The sequence below is a fragment of the Engraulis encrasicolus genome, chromosome 5 (assembly GCF_034702125.1).
Source record: "Engraulis encrasicolus isolate BLACKSEA-1 chromosome 5, IST_EnEncr_1.0, whole genome shotgun sequence".
NCBI classification, from domain to species: Eukaryota; Metazoa; Chordata; class Actinopteri; order Clupeiformes; family Engraulidae; genus Engraulis; species Engraulis encrasicolus.
Genome location: NC_085861.1, coordinates 25400511 through 25420861, shown reverse-complemented (window position 1 = coordinate 25420861; position 20351 = coordinate 25400511). Strand labels below are relative to the sequence as shown.

General features: G+C 47.4%; 1 protein-coding gene across 1 annotated transcript in view; it reads left to right on the top strand.

Annotated features, from left to right (window-relative positions):
* LOC134449189 (exostosin-1a) overlaps positions 1-20351 on the top strand; it is a 74919-nt gene that overhangs the window by 43340 nt on the left and 11228 nt on the right. The window contains exons 2-6 of the mRNA XM_063199010.1: positions 1916-2009; positions 10419-10526; positions 14059-14178; positions 17406-17538; positions 19891-20009. Coding sequence (XP_063055080.1) covers positions 1916-2009; positions 10419-10526; positions 14059-14178; positions 17406-17538; positions 19891-20009 — 574 coding nt within the window. The remainder of the gene's footprint in view (positions 1-1915; positions 2010-10418; positions 10527-14058; positions 14179-17405; positions 17539-19890; positions 20010-20351) is intronic.

The window sequence follows — 20351 nt, the reverse complement described above, 5'->3', positions numbered from 1 at the left end:
GAGCGTAAGGGGGAGACGCAGCACAGAGTCAGAGCGGAATGTCATGTCAGGAATTCCAAACAGGCTGTTAATCCAAGTGCTGACTGAAACTTTGCTCTGAGCGTTTGTCTGTCCGGGGCTCACTCGCTCACTCTCTCATTCTCTCGCTCTCTTGTCCTCACTCTCTTTGACATTCATTCTCCCTCCATCTCCTGCCCGCCTTTAGTCTCTCTCTCTCTCTCTCTCTCTCTCTCTCTCTCTCTCTCTCTTGCACTCTCTATCCCTCCCTCTCTCTCTCTCTCTCTCTCTCTCTCTCTCTCTCTCTCTCTCTCTCTCTTGTGCTCTCTCTCTTGTGCTCTCTCTCTCTTTCTCTCTCTCTCTTTCGTGTGTGCTCTCTACCCCTCCGTTTCTCTATCTGTCTCTCTCAATTCTATCCCTCCTCTCTTCTTTTCAATAACCCCCACATTTATACCTTCTGTATTTGAGGTTTGACACAAAGAGCTGCAGAAAAGTGGTTTGACCTCTCGGGGGTGAAAAAAAGGGAAAGTGTTTCCCAGCAACCCCTCTCCAAGAATATTCTCTTCTGTTCTTTTCTCAGCCCTGGGGTTCAGTCAGTGCAGAGACCTGTCTTCCCCTGCAGTAACTAACTTCAGTAGCTGCTGGAAGAGTTGAGCTACTCTCCTGCTCCGCATTCAAACAGCATCTTGATCGACAACACTGGGGTTACTGCGGGTTGAGGTTTAATTGGATCGTTTGCATTTTGGAGCTGTGTGTGTACCTGCTTGGTTTGTGTATGTGTAAGGTATGCCAACTAGCAGAGTTCGCTGGTAGAATGTTAGTCAGACCTCCCTCCCCAAAGCAATCATATACAGATCCAAGGACACTAGGCTATCGGCCTAGACCTTAAGCTCAGTGTTATCGTACCTGTACTTCCATGCCAAATTGTTGCTGTGATTGGGAAGTCACAGGTTCCCGAATCCCAACTCTCTCCCATCTCTCTTTTTTTAAGAAAAATATTTTTTTGGGGTCTTTTTCGACTTAATTTCTTAGGACGGTGCGAGAGGTGGACAGGAAGCGAAGCGAATTGGGAGAGAGACTGGGAGGGGTCAGCAAAGGACCCGGGCCGGGAATCGAACCCGGGTCAGCCACATGGCAGGCGAGTGCCCTACCGTTTGGCTACGGCAGGGCCCCATCTCTCCCTTTCAGCCCAGTGCCATAGCTGCGTGGGGATTATGTCAAGCTCAAAAAGAGGTGGACAAAGCAGCTTAAAGAAGCAAAAGTCCTGCTGTATATCCCCCCTGTGTGTGCTCCTTTTCAACACAGGTGATTTTGACTCATTAGCTCCTGTAGCGGCCAGACAGGGTGTGGTAATGAGGATAAGCTATTCGAAGTGGCTTTGGGCTAAATGGAAATCGGCTAGAACAGATATAGTGACAGGACCTTTGGCCTACTGTCTGAACCCCGGATATCGACCTCCTGAGCTGATTGTTTGTTTTTGAAATCTGTGTCATCTTGCCCATGGGGGACCCAGGTTCGAGTCTGGCCAGGGATATTTCACACTTCCACCCCATCTCTCTGTACCACTGACTGACTCCTTTCGCTGATCACTGTCCCACAAAGCCCATACAAATATCACGAAAAAGCAGGATGTTGAGTGGACGCCATCTTTGCGGTGCCTTGGCTCATCCTGTGTTTCTTGTAATTTCTCTCTCTCTCTGTCTCTCTCGTTCTGTCTTGTTGTCTTTCTCTCTGTCTGAGGAGTTCTCCCTCCCTCGTCTCACCTGTAATGTGAATCTTTGAAGATGTTTGGAAATGATTCAATGAGTAATGAACTCTCTCTCTCTCTCTCTCTCTCTCTCTCTCTCTCTCTCTCTCTCTCTCTCTCTCTCTCTCTCTCTCTCTCTCTCTCTCCCTCTCCCTCTCCCTCTCCCTCTAGGTATGACTATAAGGAGATGCTGCATAACTCCACGTTCTGTCTGGTGCCCCGGGGGAGACGCCTGGGATCATTCCGCTTCCTGGAGGCTCTGCAGGTGAGCAGCTGCATTCACTTGCAGACGAACACGCACGTGACTACACATGCAGCACCACACACATACACAGACAGACAGACAGACAGACAGACAGACAGACAGACAGACAGACAGACAGACACACAGACACACAGACACACACACACAGACAGTAACAGACACACAGACACAGACACACACACAGACACACACAGACAGACAGACACACAGACACACACACACACACACACACACACACACACACACACACAGACACAGACACAGACACAGACACAGACACAGACACAGACACACACACAGACACAGACACAGACACAGACACACACACAGACACAGACACACACACAGACACAGACACACACACACACACAGACACACACACAGACACACAGACACACACACACACACACACACACACACAGGCACACACAGACACAGGCACACACAGACACAGACACACACAGACACAGACACAGACACAGACACAGACACAGACACAGACACATACACACACATACACATAGGAGACACAGACACAGACACACACACACACACACACACACACACACACACACACACACACACACACACACACACACACACACACACACACAGTGGCAAACACGCACTCACACATACAGTACCTACACACACACACACACAGACAGACACACACACACACAGACACACACACAGACACACACACACACAAATGTGCACGCAAATTCACTTGACTACACATACAGCGCCACATACGCACACTCAAATATGGAAGATGCTTCCCTCTTGAATTAAGGACACCTCATTCATATGCTCTTACACAGATACACATGCATAAATACAGACAGAGACATGTGCACGCACGAGCACACACACACTGAAATATGAAACATGCATACCCGACTTTGCTCTACACTAACAAGACGCCTCATTTATATGCATTTGCACAGATCTGTTTCTCTCTCTCTCTCTCCCTCTCCTTATATCTCTCACACACTCTCTCTCAAATATGTAGCCTGTTACATGCACTATACCCAAGAGCATTATTTTCTTCACTATTGACTTTCATACACCGGCAGTCTTGACACACAGGCAGCCCAGTGCTGAAGGATGTTCTGAACAATGTAATGACCTGAAACGGTTACAAATGGCCCCCTCTGTACAGGAAGGCAAGCTGTGTGCTAATGGAATAATGGTGGCCTGCCTGCCTGTATGTGTAGCTGAGCGAGACAGACTTCTGCACACACACAGTCTTGTACATCTTGATCAGGGCTTGACACTGGCACCTGCCAACCGGCCAAATGCTGGTAAAACTTGGCTGTGGCTGGTAGCAATTTCAGTGTCACTAGCCAATTTGGCAGGTAGCTTATTCTATGGTATGACATATCAGAAGTGTATATTCTGCACCTTTTCCCTTGTGTATGAATTGTTTGTATTTAAGTTCAAGAAAAAGCTCAGTTACTCAGTTTCTATTTGTTTTATTCCCATGTAGAAACCCATGCACTCACCTTCTTGCTTTGAGCACCTCATCTTCTGACGTTAGATGTACAGCGTCATGATAAAAAACAAACTAATTTGTGCCTAGTAGAATAGCTGGATGGCTAGTGACTCTGAAAAACCACTAGCCATATTTGGCCGACAAGCGAAAAGAAGTTAATGTCAAGCCCTGATCTTGATGTGTTGCTATGGTGATGGTGCCATGTGGCTACCTCTTACCACAGATCTCAAACTTTTAAAAACTTAATTTTTTAGGTTGTGCCTAGAGTTCTTAGTTTTGTGTGTGCTTCGTCAACTGAGGCTTTTGCCTGACACTTCCACTCGTTTTGTGATGGTTTTCGCTACTTTCTCACGATGGATTTTTTTCTTTACCGAGCATTCGAAAAATGCTACACTATTCAAGGAGGAGTCTCTTAGCTGACTGTGACCAAAGTAGCACTTCACCGGCAGTGATGGCTCACCTGCCGAGCTAGGCAACACAGGAGAGGTAGCAGAGCATTAGCCGGCTAGAGAAGAGAACTATGTACGGGAGAAATGGAGACGGCCTGACCTCAAGTTGAAATGTGTCCACATCAGGGCAGGAATTTCGCGAGGGCCATGAATAAAAAAAATTTACAACTCAAAAGGCCAAGTGGCCTTGCCCCTCAAATGACGAAATTCCAGGCCTGGTCGGCATACAAGATCCCTCCCCTGCAGCCTTAAGATTTGATGACGCCTCGGAGATAAGTAGAATTAAGCCTCCTGCACACTACATGCGGTAATACGAATCCGATTTGACCATTAACCATTCATTGTCTATGGAGAACCGCATTCCGTATGCGGTTGGGGTCCGGACAGTCCGGTGCGGAAGAAAGTCCGCATCCGAGAGCCTCCGCATACGTTCAAATATTTCAACTCGTCCGGAAAATACCGTGCCTTACGGTAGGGACACATACACGCGAATTTGCGAACTTTGCCATGCATTCCTATGAGAGAGGCGAAGGCAAGCGATGGCGAGGCGATGGCAAGCGACAGCAAGCGAACAGGAGCGAAGCGAAGCGAAATTATTAAAGAAAGTTTAATGTTATGCAAATGAGGAGCGAATTCGCCTGCCACGGCCCAATCAAATCAACAACATAACTGTTCCATTCCATTTGATTCGCCGCGACGACCTGATGACGGTTGAATTTCGCCTCTCTTCGCTTCGCCTTGCTTCGCCTCCTATGTGTCCCTACCGTAACCGTGCGGTAAAGAGAGCTGTTGCTATGGTGATGATAAACACTTTAGGATTTCCCCGCGGATCTTCTAAAATATTAATAGATAAATATCAAAATTACGCCGTTTTAAGCTGTTGAAAACAGGGATAATGTCCAAACTTGATCATTATGTAATCTACACTAGAAAGAACAAGAAAACAAGCGGTTATGATTTGATACGAAATTACGAAAACCAAATTCATCACCAAACACAGCAATACTTTTCACACATGATCTTTATCAGTAACACACTACAAAAAAGTGAAACGAAGCGTTTTTAGTGTTCAAATAAAGAAGTTTGGTGGCATTTTATGCTCCGTCCGCCATGTTTCAAACAGCCACCACTAGACCTTGCTTGCGGGAGTTTTTCTGAGGTAATACGGTGTCCACTAGGTGGCCACCACTCCGGTGATGCGGTGACCGCATTGCCCAGTGTGCAGGGGGCTTTACAGTCTTCCTGTGCTAGCAGGTCTATGTTATGATATTAGCCAATGTTTCGGTCGTTTCCCTGGTGGCAGCCTCCAGAGCTGGTGAGTGAATGTGGGAATGTGTATGTATGTATGTGTATTTGAAAGCACTTTGAGTCAACTTCATAGGGGTGATATTGTGCTACTATATAAATTTATATTGTATTGTATAGATTAATATGCTCACGCATGCAGGGGTATGCACACCTGGCTTACACATCCACACCAGTTCTTACACATTCTTCATGCACACAGTACATATACCTACACACATGCATGCATGTGTAGTCGCACATACATACACCTGCGCACACACACGTACACACCTACGTAGTATCTCGTGCACAAACCTGCTACGGAACAGCCCAGGCTGCTTTGATGGGGTTGTTTGCTATTCTGTGCACAGGTTTTGGGTTTGTTCCTTAGCGGCTCAAAGGTGATACTCCCACACCCCCACACCTTCCCATCTCACCCTATCCCTCCCCTCTCTCCTCTTCCACCCTCCTCTCACCTCCTCTCCACTCTTCTCTCTCCTCCTCTCCACCCTTCTCTCTCCTCCTCTCTCCTCTTCTCCACCCTCCTCGCTTCCTCTCCACGCTCCTCTCTCCTCCTACCCCCCCCCTCCTCTCCTCCTCTCCACCCTCTTCTCTTCTCACCCCATCCTCTATTCTCTTCCTCTACCCTGCTCCATCCCTCTCTCCTCCACCATTTTCCTCTCTTCTCCTCTATACCCTCCACAACCAATCTCCCTCTGTCCTACTCCGCCCCTCTCTCCTCCTCCATCATCCCTCTCTCCTCCTCTGCACCCTCCTCTCTTCCTCTACCCTCCTCTCCTCTCCTCTCCACCTAGTCTCCTCTTCTCGCCACCCTCCTCTCTCCTCTTTATCCTCTCCTACTCCACCCCCCCTCCTCCTCTGCACTCTCTCCTCTCCTCTCCTCTCCTCTCCTCTCCTCTCCTCTCCTCTCCTCTCCTCTCCTCTCCTCTCCTCTCCTCTCTCTTCCTCTATCCTCCTCTGCACTCTCCTCTCCTCTCCTCTCCTCTCCTCTCCTCTCCTCTCCTGTCCTCCCCTCCCTCTCTTCCTCCTCCCTCCTCTCTCCTCTCCACCTTCCTCTCTCCTCTCTTCCTCCTCCTTCCTCTCCTCCCCACCCTCCTCTCTCCTCCATCCTCCCTCTCCACTCCTCCACCCTCCCTCTCTTTCTCTCCACCTTCCTCTCTCCTCTCTTCCTCCTCCTCTCCTCTCCTCTCCTCTCCTCCTTCCTCTCTCCTCTCTCCCTCTCTTCCTCCTCTCTCCACTCTTCCTCCTCTCTCCACTCTTCCTCCTCTCTCCTCTCTCCTCTCCACCTTCCTCTCTCCTCTCTTCCTCCTCCTTCCTCTCCTCCTCCTCTCCTCTCTCCTCTAATCCTCTCCTCTCCTCTCCTCTCTCCTCTTCTTCATTCCTCTGGTGTTTAGTGCGTAGCGTGGTGGTGAGCTGCGGGGGATATTTGGCAGCTGCTCTGAAGCCGTGCCAGCTACTTAAGGCAGAGCGGTGTCAGCGTGTCAAGAAGTCTCTCCTTTCTTTTTTTTCCATTTCTTTTTTTTGTCCTGTCGCTCCCTCACGCGCTCTCTCATACTCTTTCTCTCTGTCTCATAGCCTCTCTCTCATACTCTCTCTCGCACTCACTCACTATCTATCTATCTATCTATCTATCTATCTATCTATCTATCTATCTATCTATCTATCTATCTATCTATCTATCTATCTCTCTCTCTTGCACTCTCTATCCCTCCCTCTCTCTCTCTCTCTCTCTCTCTCTCTTGCACTCTCTATCCCTCCCTCTCTCTCTCTCTCTCTCTCTCTCTCTCTCTCTCTCTCTCTCTCTCTCTCTCTCTCTCTCTCTCTCTCTCTCTCTCTCTCTCTCTCTCTCTCTCTCTCTCTCTCTCTCTCCCCTGGCGGGTTGCCATTGGGTCGGGTTAGGATAAGACTCTGCCCTTGGCTTGGCCGTAGTGTAGGAGCAGGGCAGGCTAGGGGTCGCTCTCTGCTCTGCTTGTCTTGGTACCGGGGTCGGCTCTGGACTGCACTGCAGCACTGGTCCAACTTAGTTTGTCTGTCTGTAGACGTCTAACCCTGGTGTCAGGGTATGCCAAGATGGCTGTGTGCTTGTGTGCACTTGGTGCACTGGTGTGTGTGGCTGTGTGTGTACTGTTTGGGGTGTGTGTGTTGGTTTGACGAGTGTGTGTGAGGGTTCTCTTGGTGTGTGCTAATGCGAGTGCGTGTGTGTGTGCGTGCGTGTGTATATGTGTGTATATGTGTGTGTGTGTGTGTGTGTGTGTGTATGCGCGTGTGTGTGCGTCTTAGGTCTTAGTGTTAGAGGGGGATCTGAAAGTGCCATTACTACCAGCGATCAGAGTCTCCACTAATGAGATATCTGATGCACATGGCCTGAATGAAGAAGAGAGGGAGAGGGAAATGAGAAGTAGAGTAGACAAGGAGGAAAGATGGTGACTGAGGAGACTGAAGAGAGGAGGAGAGTAGAGGAACAGAAGGAGTTCTCTTCTCTTCTCTTCTCTTCTCTTCTCTTCTCTTCTCTTCTCTTCTCTTCTCTTCTCTTCTCTTCTCTTCTCTTCTCTTCTCTTCTCTTCTCTTCTCTTCTCTTCTCTTCTCTTCTCTTCTCTTCTCTTCTCTTCTCTTCTCTTCTCTTCTCTTCTTTCATTTTGGTATTGTCTTGTCTTGTCTTCTCTCATTAGTTTTAGTGTTGGAATATACACTACTGGATCAGGTGCTTTGGGAGGCAGGGCGTAGCTGATGCTTTATGAAGTCGCTGTGTGATGGGTTTCATGCGCCACATGCATGTGTGTACGCAGTGAGTAAGTGGAGTGGGGTCAATATTTATATCATGACCTCAGTGTAAGGCTGTGTGACCTAACACTCTCCGTGCGTGCGTGCGTGCGTGCGTGCGTGCGTGCGTGCGTGCGTGCGTGCATGCATGCGTCTAACTGTGTAAAGGGACTTGAGTGCCTGATGTGGATAATGCATTGTGCTGGCCATGCTATGGCTAAGCTAAGGACAGATTACTGAACAGACCTACTGGGCCCAGGCCCAGGGGCTCAACGGGCAAGGGGGCCCTGAAGCCCAATCTTCTATATTTTTTCCATTCTCATGTCAAGTTAAAATCACAATTTTATTAATTTTATTTTCTAAATGTCTTGGGGCACAGATCCCCCAAACCCCCAACAGCCTAGGGCCTTTAATGTCTGGCCTAAAACTCTGCAAATTTGGAAACTAGCAACACCCATGCAGAGGGGGGCTTCCTCACTGTCTGGCCCCAGGGCCCATGGAGTCATAAAGCGTCCCTGGGCTAAGCTGTGTGTGGCAGGCTGTATTTCAGCAGATTGGAGCTTGGGTTAATGACACTGAATGGATTACATGCGTGGGACAACATGGGACACCAGGGGTGTGTGTGTGTGTGTGTGTGTGTGTGTGTGTGTGTACGTGCATGTGTGAGTGTGAGTGTGAGTGTGAGTGTGAGTGTGAGTGTGTGTGCGTGTGTGCGTGTGTGTGTGCGTGTGTGTGTGCGTGTGCGTGTGCGTGTGCGTGTGCGTGTGCGTGTGCGTGTGCGTGTGCGTGTGCGTGCGCGTGCGCGTGCGTGCGCGCGTGTGTTTGTGTGTATGCATGTGTGTGTGTTGGCTTTGAGTGCTGAGTGCCACCCAGCTTAGCAGATTAGGGACAGTGGAAAGGGGGGCCTGTTGAGTTGAGAATGTGCAACACACACACACACACACACACACACACACACACACACACACACACACACACACACACACACACACACACACACACACACACACACACACACACACACACACTCCTCACTACATTTGCCAGTAACAAATTGGTTACACTGCAGACAAAATTCCACCACTGTCCTTTTGTCAGCCTTGTCCTCCTGTTAACTATGCATGTCAAAGCTTTCAAATGTATTAACCTATAAATGTGTAATGTATAATGGCCCATATAAAATATGAGCATGTTGCTGATGCTGAAATTCAGTGAGTGAGTCTCTTACCAGTTTGGGTCCAGCCCCTCTATCAGCATAGCCAACCAGATGGACGACAGACTGACAAACAGACAGACACAGAGAGAAAGTGGAGTGTCCATTGGGTTTTGGATACGAGCTCATGATGTTAGTATGCCACTCACGAGGGCGGACATCATTTTTTGAAATGTGGTGGCGGTGGGGAGCAGCAGTAGTGACGGCGATGGTGGCAATAGCTATGATGGCAACAGGAGTAGCAGAGGCAGTGTACCGTATTTGTAATGCAGGTCAGCCAAACCCCCCAGGGTCCTGATATTTGATAATCTCTCATGGGGTGGTGTCAGGGCAAGACAGATGGCGGATTGATATAAAGGCCTAATGGTCAGAGAGAGAGAGAGAGAGAGAGAGAGAAGGAGATACGTGGAGAGAGAGAGACATAGAGAGAGAGAGACATGAAGAGAGATAGAGAGACATGGAGAGAGAGGGGGATGGAAAGAGAGAGGGATGGAGAGAAGGAGAAATTAAGAAGGCAAGAGATGATGGGAGAGAGCGAGAGAGAGTGGGAGCTGGAGAGCGAGGGAGAGAGCTACAGGAGACACTGGGGAATAGCTTCTGGGCCGCAACAGGGCCAAACCCGGGCCACAGTCAGTCGTGTCGCCATCAGCTCTCTGCTCTGAGCTTTGATGGATAAAGTCTGCCGTGGCCGGATGAGGAGCTGAGGGTGAAGTATGGTCGTAAGCTGCTGTCGAGGACCAGCGTGGCTTGTTGGAGAGGCAGACAGACTGGCATTTCATGGACAAGTTCAGAGTGATGGCGTTCAGCTATGGGAACAGGAGGGGCAGATGTGACGTCAAAACCTTTTCAGGGCTATTCCTCTAAACCAGTGAAGTGAAGAATTATTATGCAGAGGCGAAGTCCATATCAGTTGGATTAAGTCATGGAGATGCACAAGTGATTTGATTGTTAAATATGCTCACAGATATTGAAGATGATCAGTGTCAGACCAATGTAAAATGGGTCATTTTCACAATCACACTTCATCTCACACTGTTCTCCCACTAACAACACGATGAATAACAATGCACCTTACCCCCTTTTCAGTGAAGTTGACTAATGACAGAACTGTGTTAAGCTAACGCCCCATTCTTCTGTCGTGTGCGTGTGCGCGCGTCCGTCCGTGCGTGTGTGTGTATCAGGCGGCGTGTGTTCCGGTGGTGCTCAGTAATGGCTGGGAGCTGCCCTTCTCCGAGGTCATCGACTGGAACACGGCCACCGTCATCGGGGACGAGAGGCTGCTGCTACAGGTACGCAACAACTCATAGTCACACACTTGCTTTGTCTTTATTTCTCTTCTCTTTCTTACCCTTACCCTTAAGCTGCGTGTATACCAGAAATGACCCACGCTACCCGAGTAGGTGGGGTTGCTGAAGAAGTTTCGCCATGAATTTGGTTTTCGCTGAACCGCGTCATTGATCATAACCATAATATTAGCTTGACTTTAATCGCTGAAATTTGCTCTGGTCGCGAATTGGCTTTGGTTGCTGTAGTTGCCGACCCTCCATAGAGAAATAATGACTTCCGTCACTTAGGTAGCGTAGGTTTACTCTTGCTCTCTCTGTCTCTGTCTCTGTCTCTGTCTCTGTCTCTGGTCTCTGGTCTCTGGTCTCTGGTCTCTGGTCTCTGGTCTCTGGTCTCTTGTCTCTTGTCTCTTGTCTCTTGTCTCTTGTCTCTTGTCACTTGTCACTTGTCACTTGTCACTTGTCACTTGTCACTTGTCACTTGTCACTTGTCTCTTGTCTCTTGTCTCTTGTCTCTTGTCTCTTGTCTCTGGTCTCTGGTCTCTGGTCTCTGGTCTCTGGTCTCTGGTCTCTGGTCTCTGGTCTCTGGTCTCTGGTCTCTGGTCTCTGGTCTCTGGTCTCTGGTCTCTGGTCTCTTGTCTCTTGTCTCTTGTCTCTTGTCTCTTGTCTCTTGTCTCTCTCTCTCTCTCTCTCTCTCTCTCTCTCTCTCTCTCTCTCTCTCTCTCTCTCTCTCTCTCTCTCTCTCTCTCTCTCTCTCTCTCTCTCTCTCTCTCTCTCTCTCTCTCTCTCTCTCTCTTATATCCTGCCTTTCTTATTCTCATCCTCTCACCTTTTCACTTTTTCTGTCTTGCTAAGTCGTTTTATCTTTCCCATCATCTTATGAAAACTTTTTTTTTTCTCACACACACACATCTTTCTTTCCTCTCCCTCTCTCTTTCTTTCTCTCCCTTCTTACTCTCTCTCCCTTCTTACTCTCATCTCTCATTCTCTCACCTCTTTCTCTCATGCTCTCTTGGGTTTTCTGTCTCTACTATATTCTTCTGCTCCGTCGCTGTCTCTCACTCCCCCCCTCCCGTTCTGAGTGTCCTCCTCTCACCTGCGTGTGCTGTCAATCTTAAGTGCACATCATCCTCGTTCCACATGCTGTATCTCTGTACACTAATCACACATCACGCCTCGTCTGAGCGCTGTACTGTAGCTGCCACAGTCTGCCAGACTGTCCAGCACATACGTACGTGTATAGCCACATTGTTCTAGAGATAGAGAAACACACACACACGGAGAATATATCCATACAAGCTTATGTTCATTATCAATAATTGTCTGTTCTGCCAGGCCATATTCAGTCATCTCCTTTCTCCCTCATTAACTACCTGAAGCCATAACGAGGGGAAAATGTGGAGAGAAGGAAGCGTGATTTGATTTGATGGGATAGTGTGGCATGATAATGGTCTGTCTCTGTGCTGTTGGCAGCAGGCTTCCTTCCAATCGCCAAGCTTTCCTGACTGTCAGCTGACGAAAACTATAGGATATCCACTGACAGCTGCTGTCTAGAAAATTATATGATACCATTATAGAAATATTAAAAATAATAAAATAAATTGTGAATTCCCGCCATGTTGTTCAATTCACCTCCCTGTGGGTGCAATTAGGCATGTGAATAGTTGGGTACTGGGAGAAGTGTGTCAGCTGCTGCTTGGAGGATTTTATAATATGAATGTCGGCAGTGCCTCAGGACACGCACGCGCGCACGCACACACACACACACACACACACACACACACACACACACACACACACACACACACACACACACACACACACACACACACACACACACACACACACACACACAGCTCTCTGTTTCCAGTCTTGCATCACTTCCTACTTGCTGCCAATTTTAAATTAGATTTCCATTCCTTTAAAAAAAATAAGGAATACATATTTATTTTAAAAAAAATGTTTTACTCTACTTTATTTGCCTTGGGCATTGGGGAAGAACATGAACACTGGTAGCATTGGGACCGTACAACTAAGAGATGGAAGAATTACCCATCAATAGCAGACTTCTGCTGTGATACAGGGGTTGGACGATGAATCTGAAACACCTGGTTTTAGACAGGTTTGACTATAGCAACCCAGCCATGTACATTGGCCCTGTGGAGCTCCTGACAGACAATTCTGGTGGAAACAGGGGAGTTGAAGTGCACATTTAATTCTACCGTGATTTGGGCTGCTGTGGTTTTATGATTATTTTTTTTAATACAGTCTGGGTTAGCACCCAAACATCCCTTTCAGACAGCTTCCTCTTTCGTCCACAATTAAACCTGTTGGCTGTTGTTCGTCCTTGGTGGTATGCTGACATTACCCTGGATACCATGGGTCTTGATACAAAGACTTGCTGTCTTGGTCACAGATGCGCCAGCAAGACGTGCACCAACAATTTGTCCTCTTTTGAACTCTGATAAGTCACCCATAATGTTGTGTGCATTGCAATATTTTGAGCAAAATTGTGCTCTTACCCTGCTAATTGAACACTCTTACTGGTACAATGTGCAATAATAATAAAGATTGTTCACCAGGCTGGTCCAATTTAGCCATGAATCTTCCCACACTACAATGATGGGTGTTTCAGTTTCATTGTCCAAACCCTGTACATTTAAGTCTTTGTATTTTATGCAAGACATATGTATTCTGTCTTCGACACAATGTGTTATCCCTTCTACCCATCTCTCTCCCTCTCTCTCTCTCACTTTCTCTCGCTTTCTCTCTCTCTCTCTCCCTCTCTTTTGCTCTCGCTCTCTTCCTCCCTCCCTCTCTCTCTCCCCCTCCCTCTCTCTCTCTCTCCCTCCCTCCCTCTCTCTCTCTCTCTCTCTCTCTCTCTCTCTCTCTCTCTCTCTCTCACTCTATTTCCACGTGTTCTTTTCCACGTGTTCTCTTCCTCTTGTTCTTTTCTGAGTTACACTAGACTGGTTCTCTGCTGTTCTGTCTCCTACAGACACGCATTCCTTGATGTAAATGGGCAGTTAAGTTTTGAGACCTGCAAGAAGGTTAATTGCCTGTGTAATCATTCATCTGTTCCTCTGTCTGTGTCGCTGGGTCTGCCTCTCTCTGTCACGCTATTGCTCCCGCTCTTTCTTTCTCACTTTCGGCCCCTGTCACCCTCTCTTTCTTTCTCTTTCTTTCTCTCTCTCTTTCTTCCGCTCTCTTTCATTCTCTGCTTCTTACTCTCTCTTGCTCTTTCTTTCTCTCTCGCTCTCTCTCCCTCGATCTCTCCCTCTCCCCTTCTGTCTGTCTCTCTTTCTCAATATCTGTCTCTCTCTCTCTCCTCATCTCTCTCTCTTTCTCTCTCTCTCTCTCTCTCTCTCTCTCTCTCTCTCTCTCTCTCTCTCTCTCTCTCTCTCTCTCTCTCTCTCTCTCTCTCCTCATCTTTCTCTCTTTCTCTCTCAATATCTCTCTCTCCTCATCTCTCTCTCTCTCTCTCTCTCTCTCATCTCACCATCCCTCTGCTCTATTCTCTTCTCTTCTCCCTGGACAGATCCCCTCCACAGTGCGCTCCATCCATCAGGATAAGATCCTGTCGCTGCGCCAGCAGACCCAGTTCCTGTGGGAGGCCTACTTCTCCTCCGTCGAGAAGATCGTCCTCACCACTTTGGAGGTGAGTGTGTGTGTGGGTGCGTGTGTTTGTATATGTGTGAGAGTGCACAGTGTGCTACACAGCATCAATCATACCAAGGCAGACAGTAGCAGAAAAAAAAGACAGCACACAGTGGCTAGTCACCCAACCCTTACACCAACACCTCCCAACGCGCACACACACACACCTTCATACAATGGACACAAACACAGTGGCACAGATATTGGAAAAAGAAACCCATTGTATCCCGACCACCCCCATGCTAACAGTGGCATAGAAAACATGCACACACACACACACAACTGCAGTTACTGCACACACACAACCAAATACACACACACACACACACACACACACACACACACACACACACACACACACACACACACACACACACACACACACACACACACACACACACACTGCACAGGCATACACGCCCAGCCAGGCGATGGAATTGGCACAGAATGTTCATGCCTTGCTGCTCCAGTTTGAGATCAAAGTGTGCGTGATCATTTTGGGTGTTTTTCATACCACGGGACCAAAATACTATTCTCTGCTGCCTGCCTTCCCTGCGGGCCTGTGAACATGATCACAGGACAGGGAGGGGACAGGAGGACAGATGCGACCCTTATGCTCTCATCCTCCACATTTACATCACATCGTCACATGTTTCGCACACGCACACGCACACGCACACGCGCAAATGCCCGCACACACACACACGCAGGGTTCCCACGGGTCATGGAATTTCTGGAAAATCATGGAATTTAAAAAATGTTTGTCCAGTCATGGAAAGTCGTGGAATTTTACCATTTTGCATGCATAGGCATGGAATTTGTGTAAAAGCAAAAACTTTTTTGTTTGGTGTATAACACTGTTTCTTACTGGTTATACTACAACGCTTCGGCAACACTCTACAATGCAGTGAGCCCATTGAAGTCTAGCGGTGGCTCGGCGTCTGCTCTAGGGGTGAAGATAATCTTCAGTTTTCAGACTTTTTAATGTTTTAAACGTTTTAATGTCATTTCTTTTAACGGAAGTGGTCATGGAAAGTCATGGAAAATCATGGAATTTTATATCTGAATTAGAGTGGGAACCCTGCACACGCAAACGCACACACACAGATTTACACTCAGGCTCAGGCACTCACCCGCACACATGCACCCACCCACACCCAGTCCATCACCTCCCAACCATCATCAATAGCGTACACATTTTCCTCTGACACGCTCACGCCACAGATTGGCCTCAAGTTGTATGCGTGGGGGTAGAGGTGGGGGTCAGGTGGTTTGAGGTGTTCCAGTCCCCAGCGCTCCAGTCATCACATGGCATGCTGTCCCTAGACTCAGGTCTACATCTGACCAGTCAATCACGCCGCAAGGCTATTCCTGAATGAGGACACATTCTCTCTCTCTCTCTCACACACACACGCGCACACACACGCGCGCACACACACGCGCACACACACACACACACACACACACACACACACACACACACACACACGCGCACACACACACACGCACACTCACACACACACACTCCCAAAACAACCTAGACCACCCAACACCACCCCACCCCACCCCATCCGCCCCAGACTGTTACCCCAGCCTCTCCCAAGAGGAAGTGCCTGGGCCCGGCCGGAGGTAAGGGGACACCCCTCGTCGTCTCATGCCCCCCCCCCTTCTGATCAGTGCCCCCCCCCATCACGGAAACAGGTGTCCTCTAGAGCAGTGGTTCTCAACCTTTTTTTCTTAATGCACCCCTTTACCTGCATCCAAGACAAGCCGTGCACCCCCAATCCAAACTTCTACACGTGTATAAGCACTAAAAAAGGATTTAAGTGATTAATCACAATGACTCTTGTTTGAGACATTAATCAACACCTTAATGACTTTACAAGGGGATCAAAACATGTTAAAAATTTGGTTTTGATTGGGCCTAATTGTAATGTTCGCTATAGAATTTTGGTCACAACCTCAACACAAACAAAATTCTGCGCACCCCCTGAAATCTCTGGCGCACCCCCAGGGGGTGCCCGCACCCCAGGTTAAGAACCACTGCTCTAGAGAGTGGCGTGTGTCCGTGCAGAGCCATGGGGCGTAGTCGTGTCCTCCAGCGCTCTGCTTCCCCACTGGCTCACTGTATGTTTGGGGTTTCGGTGTAGTTCACATAGCTGGCGTCTGCTGCATAGCTCTTTCTCTGGCCCCGTCATTCTAAATTTAGTGTCTTACAGCGCACAGGCTATTTTTTCCAAATGTAGTATTTGAGATGTGTGTATGTGTTTGTGCGTGTGTAAAGGAATGCAGGCGTGCATTACACGTCTGTGTGTGTGTGTGCGTGTGCGTGTGCGTGTGCGTGTGCGTGTGCGTGTGCGTGTGCGTGTGTGTTGGAGTGCGTGCGGCATGTGCAAGACTATCCAGTGGAGATTATTTTTCTGCTGCTAGTTGCTTAATTAGAGGTCTCCATCAGTTGCCACCGGCTCAACATCTGTCATTCTGGCTGTTAGCGGGAGATTATTTTTCAGTTTGACACAAGATGGTGTCTGTCTTGGAGTGTTCCCCTGGAAAGGTTATTCGTGTCTTGGCATGATGTGCTGTGTGGATAAACTGAGATGACTTTTATATGAAGGCTGGTAAAAGTGTGAATGAAAATATCTGCATAATAATTTGTTTTACACTAACGTTTTTTTTTTAGATTTACTTGTATATGAAACCGTCCACTAGTACTCTTTGGATAGAATCATATGTTCGGTTAAGAACATGTGGTTCACAACAAACTGTACTTTTTGGATAGAATGTATTTGTTGGACTGAAAATGGTTCACACTAGTGTACAAGTGCACTTTTTAATAGCATGTAGTTGGATTGGAAATTGTTCATAATAAAGTGTACTCTAAAGGGTATTTGAATGGGCTTGAAATGGTAGTGTGGTAAAGCTTTTTGGTGTGTTTGTGTTTCTCAAGTAATTCATTTTCTTTGGTTTCAAACGTGTAAAAAAAAAGTAATTTACCTGACCCTTCTCGACAGTGTAACTTCTGTCTTCATCAGAGGGTCACCCAAAAACTTCACATGTCTGAAACAAAAGGAAATGTCTGACTTGATTCGACAAGAAGACATAATGTTGATACTTAGTAGTCATAAACCTGAACTTAATACATATGTGTGTGTGTGTGTCTGTGTTTGTGTGTCTGCGTGAATGTCTGCATGCGCGTGCGCTTGTGGTTTTGTTTTGGTCCTTGTCCAGATCATCCAGGACCGGGTGCTGCAGCAGGCCGCCAGGAGCCCCCTGATGTGGAACTGCCTGCCGGGAGGCCTCTTCACCCTGCCCCACTACTCCCCACACCTGGGGGACTTCCCCTTCTTCTACGCCAGCCTGGGTGAGTGCTGCTGCTGCAGGCCTGCTACACTCACAGGTGCACACACTCAGTAGAGGTTGAAGAAGGAAAGGGAAAAGTAGAGAGTGAGAGCAAGAGTGAGAACGAACTTGAAGACGCCAAGACTTGGCGTAACACGCCGTCAGAACGCTTCAAGAAATTAAAAAAATATATATACAATTGAACAATAGTAGGTGTCTGGTGTTTTTTAAATTTTCTTTCTTGATAAAAGAAAAGGTAGGATACACTTCATGTTACTGTCCCCTTTGCTTTAATCTCGTGTAGTGTATCAAAGTATGTCATAACCTTTGGTTTCATGTACCTGCACTGTTCCTTAGGGTTAGGTGGACAGTGTAAGAACATAATGTTAGACTAAACATGCATGTAGGTACAGTGGAATAACTGGTCTATCAACTATGTAATGTCACGCACTAATGCTGCAGTTTCACCATGAATTCTACTTTTACACCTTGGCTGTATTCCTCATTTAAAGGAACACTGTGCGACGTTTTCCACGTTAATTATTCGTCGTTGTTCATCGTTCATCAAGTTGTTTGTTGATTATCGTAGATGAGTCGTTGCCAGTCAAATGAAGTCAGTCTCTATTGTCCGCCTCTGCTGTTTCTGGACAATAATACTGTGCTTGCAATATCTGGGTGTCTTCTTCTCCAAAAGCAGTCATCTGATCTTACCCCAAAAATCCTGATATTGTATAAAGAAAGTATCATATAGTGGGATCTGCCACATATGAAGGAACTCAGCTGGTACTTTTAGACCAGTGCAGAAAAAGGCAAGAGCACAGGAGTATGATTTTGTAGAATTATTAAGAGACCAAGCTCTTGCGCGGAATGTGGCTGTAATTATTTATTTATTCCGTTTTAAATGAAATGTATAATGCCACTTTTTAAATAAAAGATTCATCACATTGACGCCCACCGTTGGAAGCACACTGAAAGTCAGTCCATTACAGAACGGCTCATTTAAATTTCAACCGTGAATGAAATTGACAAACGAGAATGACTATCCCCACTCGTTCAGTGATTGTTGGACGCAGAAGCTTTGCTTGGCTTTTCAAATCCAGCCCAATGGCGCTAATAATATCCCCCAGCCTGTCCCGTTCATTTAGACGCAGTTTGCCATTATATTAGTTAAAACGGCATAATTTCACACCGCTCTCCCCCAGTTGGGCTTGTGCGAGTGGGCAAAAAGGTAAACATTGTACTCGGCCTGTAATTCACATTGACAGCTCGGTGGATTATTCAGCGCAGGCTGTTATCCATTCATTTGTTGTCACGGAGATTCCAATTAGAGCTGACCACGGAGAGAGAGGCTCTGCGGTTTGACGTACTTAGCTTTGTCGCCAAGTGCTACTCTGCCTCAGCTAGCTGACAACCTGTTATTTGTTTTTGGGGGTGTTTTGTTTGTTTTTTGTTCTCTCTCCTTTTGGTGGTGGGGGCACTTTTCTAATTAAGTTTGAGGCGTTGAGTGGCCATGTCGCCGCTCCTATGGTAACTTTTGTTTATATGTCATTCGTGAACAGAATGCGTACTTGGTGCCTTGCAGCTGACTAGTCATTAAAGCGGGTGGCTCAGCTTGACGCGAGGCCAGATCACTAAGGGGGATGAAAGCCGTAAAGGTACATGCTAAAATCAGAGGCAGATAATTGTTTGAAGGAGTAATGGGCTTTTGCAGATGGCCTTCATCATTCCCCATTTTTTTTAGAAGATGCGCACCAGGGGAGCCTTTGAACCAGGTGCTCTTGATTTTGTTCAAAAAGGTGTTTGTATCAAAGCGGGGGTCTTTGAGGAGGGGCTCCTTTCTCTGTGTGATTCTTCTGTTCTTGTTCTCTTGACTTCTTGTAGCCGCAAGGCCTTTCATCCATCCTCTTTTTAGTTCATCATTTCGATGTGGCTTTGGCAACGTGTAGTTGTCGCCGTCTCTTAACCCATTGATGCTGGATGTTGCGTTGCGCCACATTGGCCCAGGCGCCTGGAGCTGCATGACGCAACATTCAGGCTCATGAGATTTGAGACATTTTTTATTAAAAATCTTGGTATGTTAGAGTTGAATGAACACCTTCTAATGCAAGATAATGGCGTTTAAATGCAACTCATTTCATGCTTTTATATAAACATTATAAGGGCTTTGGCATTCAGCAGGCGTTTTTTGCAGGTGCTTTAGGCATCAATGGGTTATTATCAAAACAAACTTCGTTGGAATCGGGAAATGACAAGGCAGGCCGAATGGTGGACTGAAATCTGGATTTTGTTTTTGGCCTCTCCACTTCTATTCACAGTCATTAATCCCATTCATGACATAAACAAGTTTGTATGTTTGTCCGCTTTTGGTCCATAGGCATCAAGCCCGTCCCCAAGTTCACCGCTGTCATCCATGCTGTCACTCCACTGGTGTCACAGTCGCAGCCCATCCTCAAGCTCCTGATGGCGGTGGCCAAGTCACAGCATTGTGCCCAGGTAGGTTCTTAGCCCCCTAGGCCCTGGAGTCCAGGCATAACAACAGGGCAGGACATAGGGGTCTGTTGTCCCAGGCCCATGGAGAGGGGAGCCCTTAAAATTGGGTCGCCATTACATCGTATGTATTGACGGCTGTCAGATGACTTGGTCCCGGGCTCCGTGTGATGAAGCGGTCTGCACACTGTGTATTAACTCCAAAAATACTTTATTTCATTTAAACATATGGCAACGTTTTGATCCAACAGAGGGATCTTCCTTTGCCTGAGGAAGATCCCTCTGTTGGATCGAAACGTTGCCATATGTTTAAATGAAATAAAGTATTTTTGGAGTTAATACACAGTG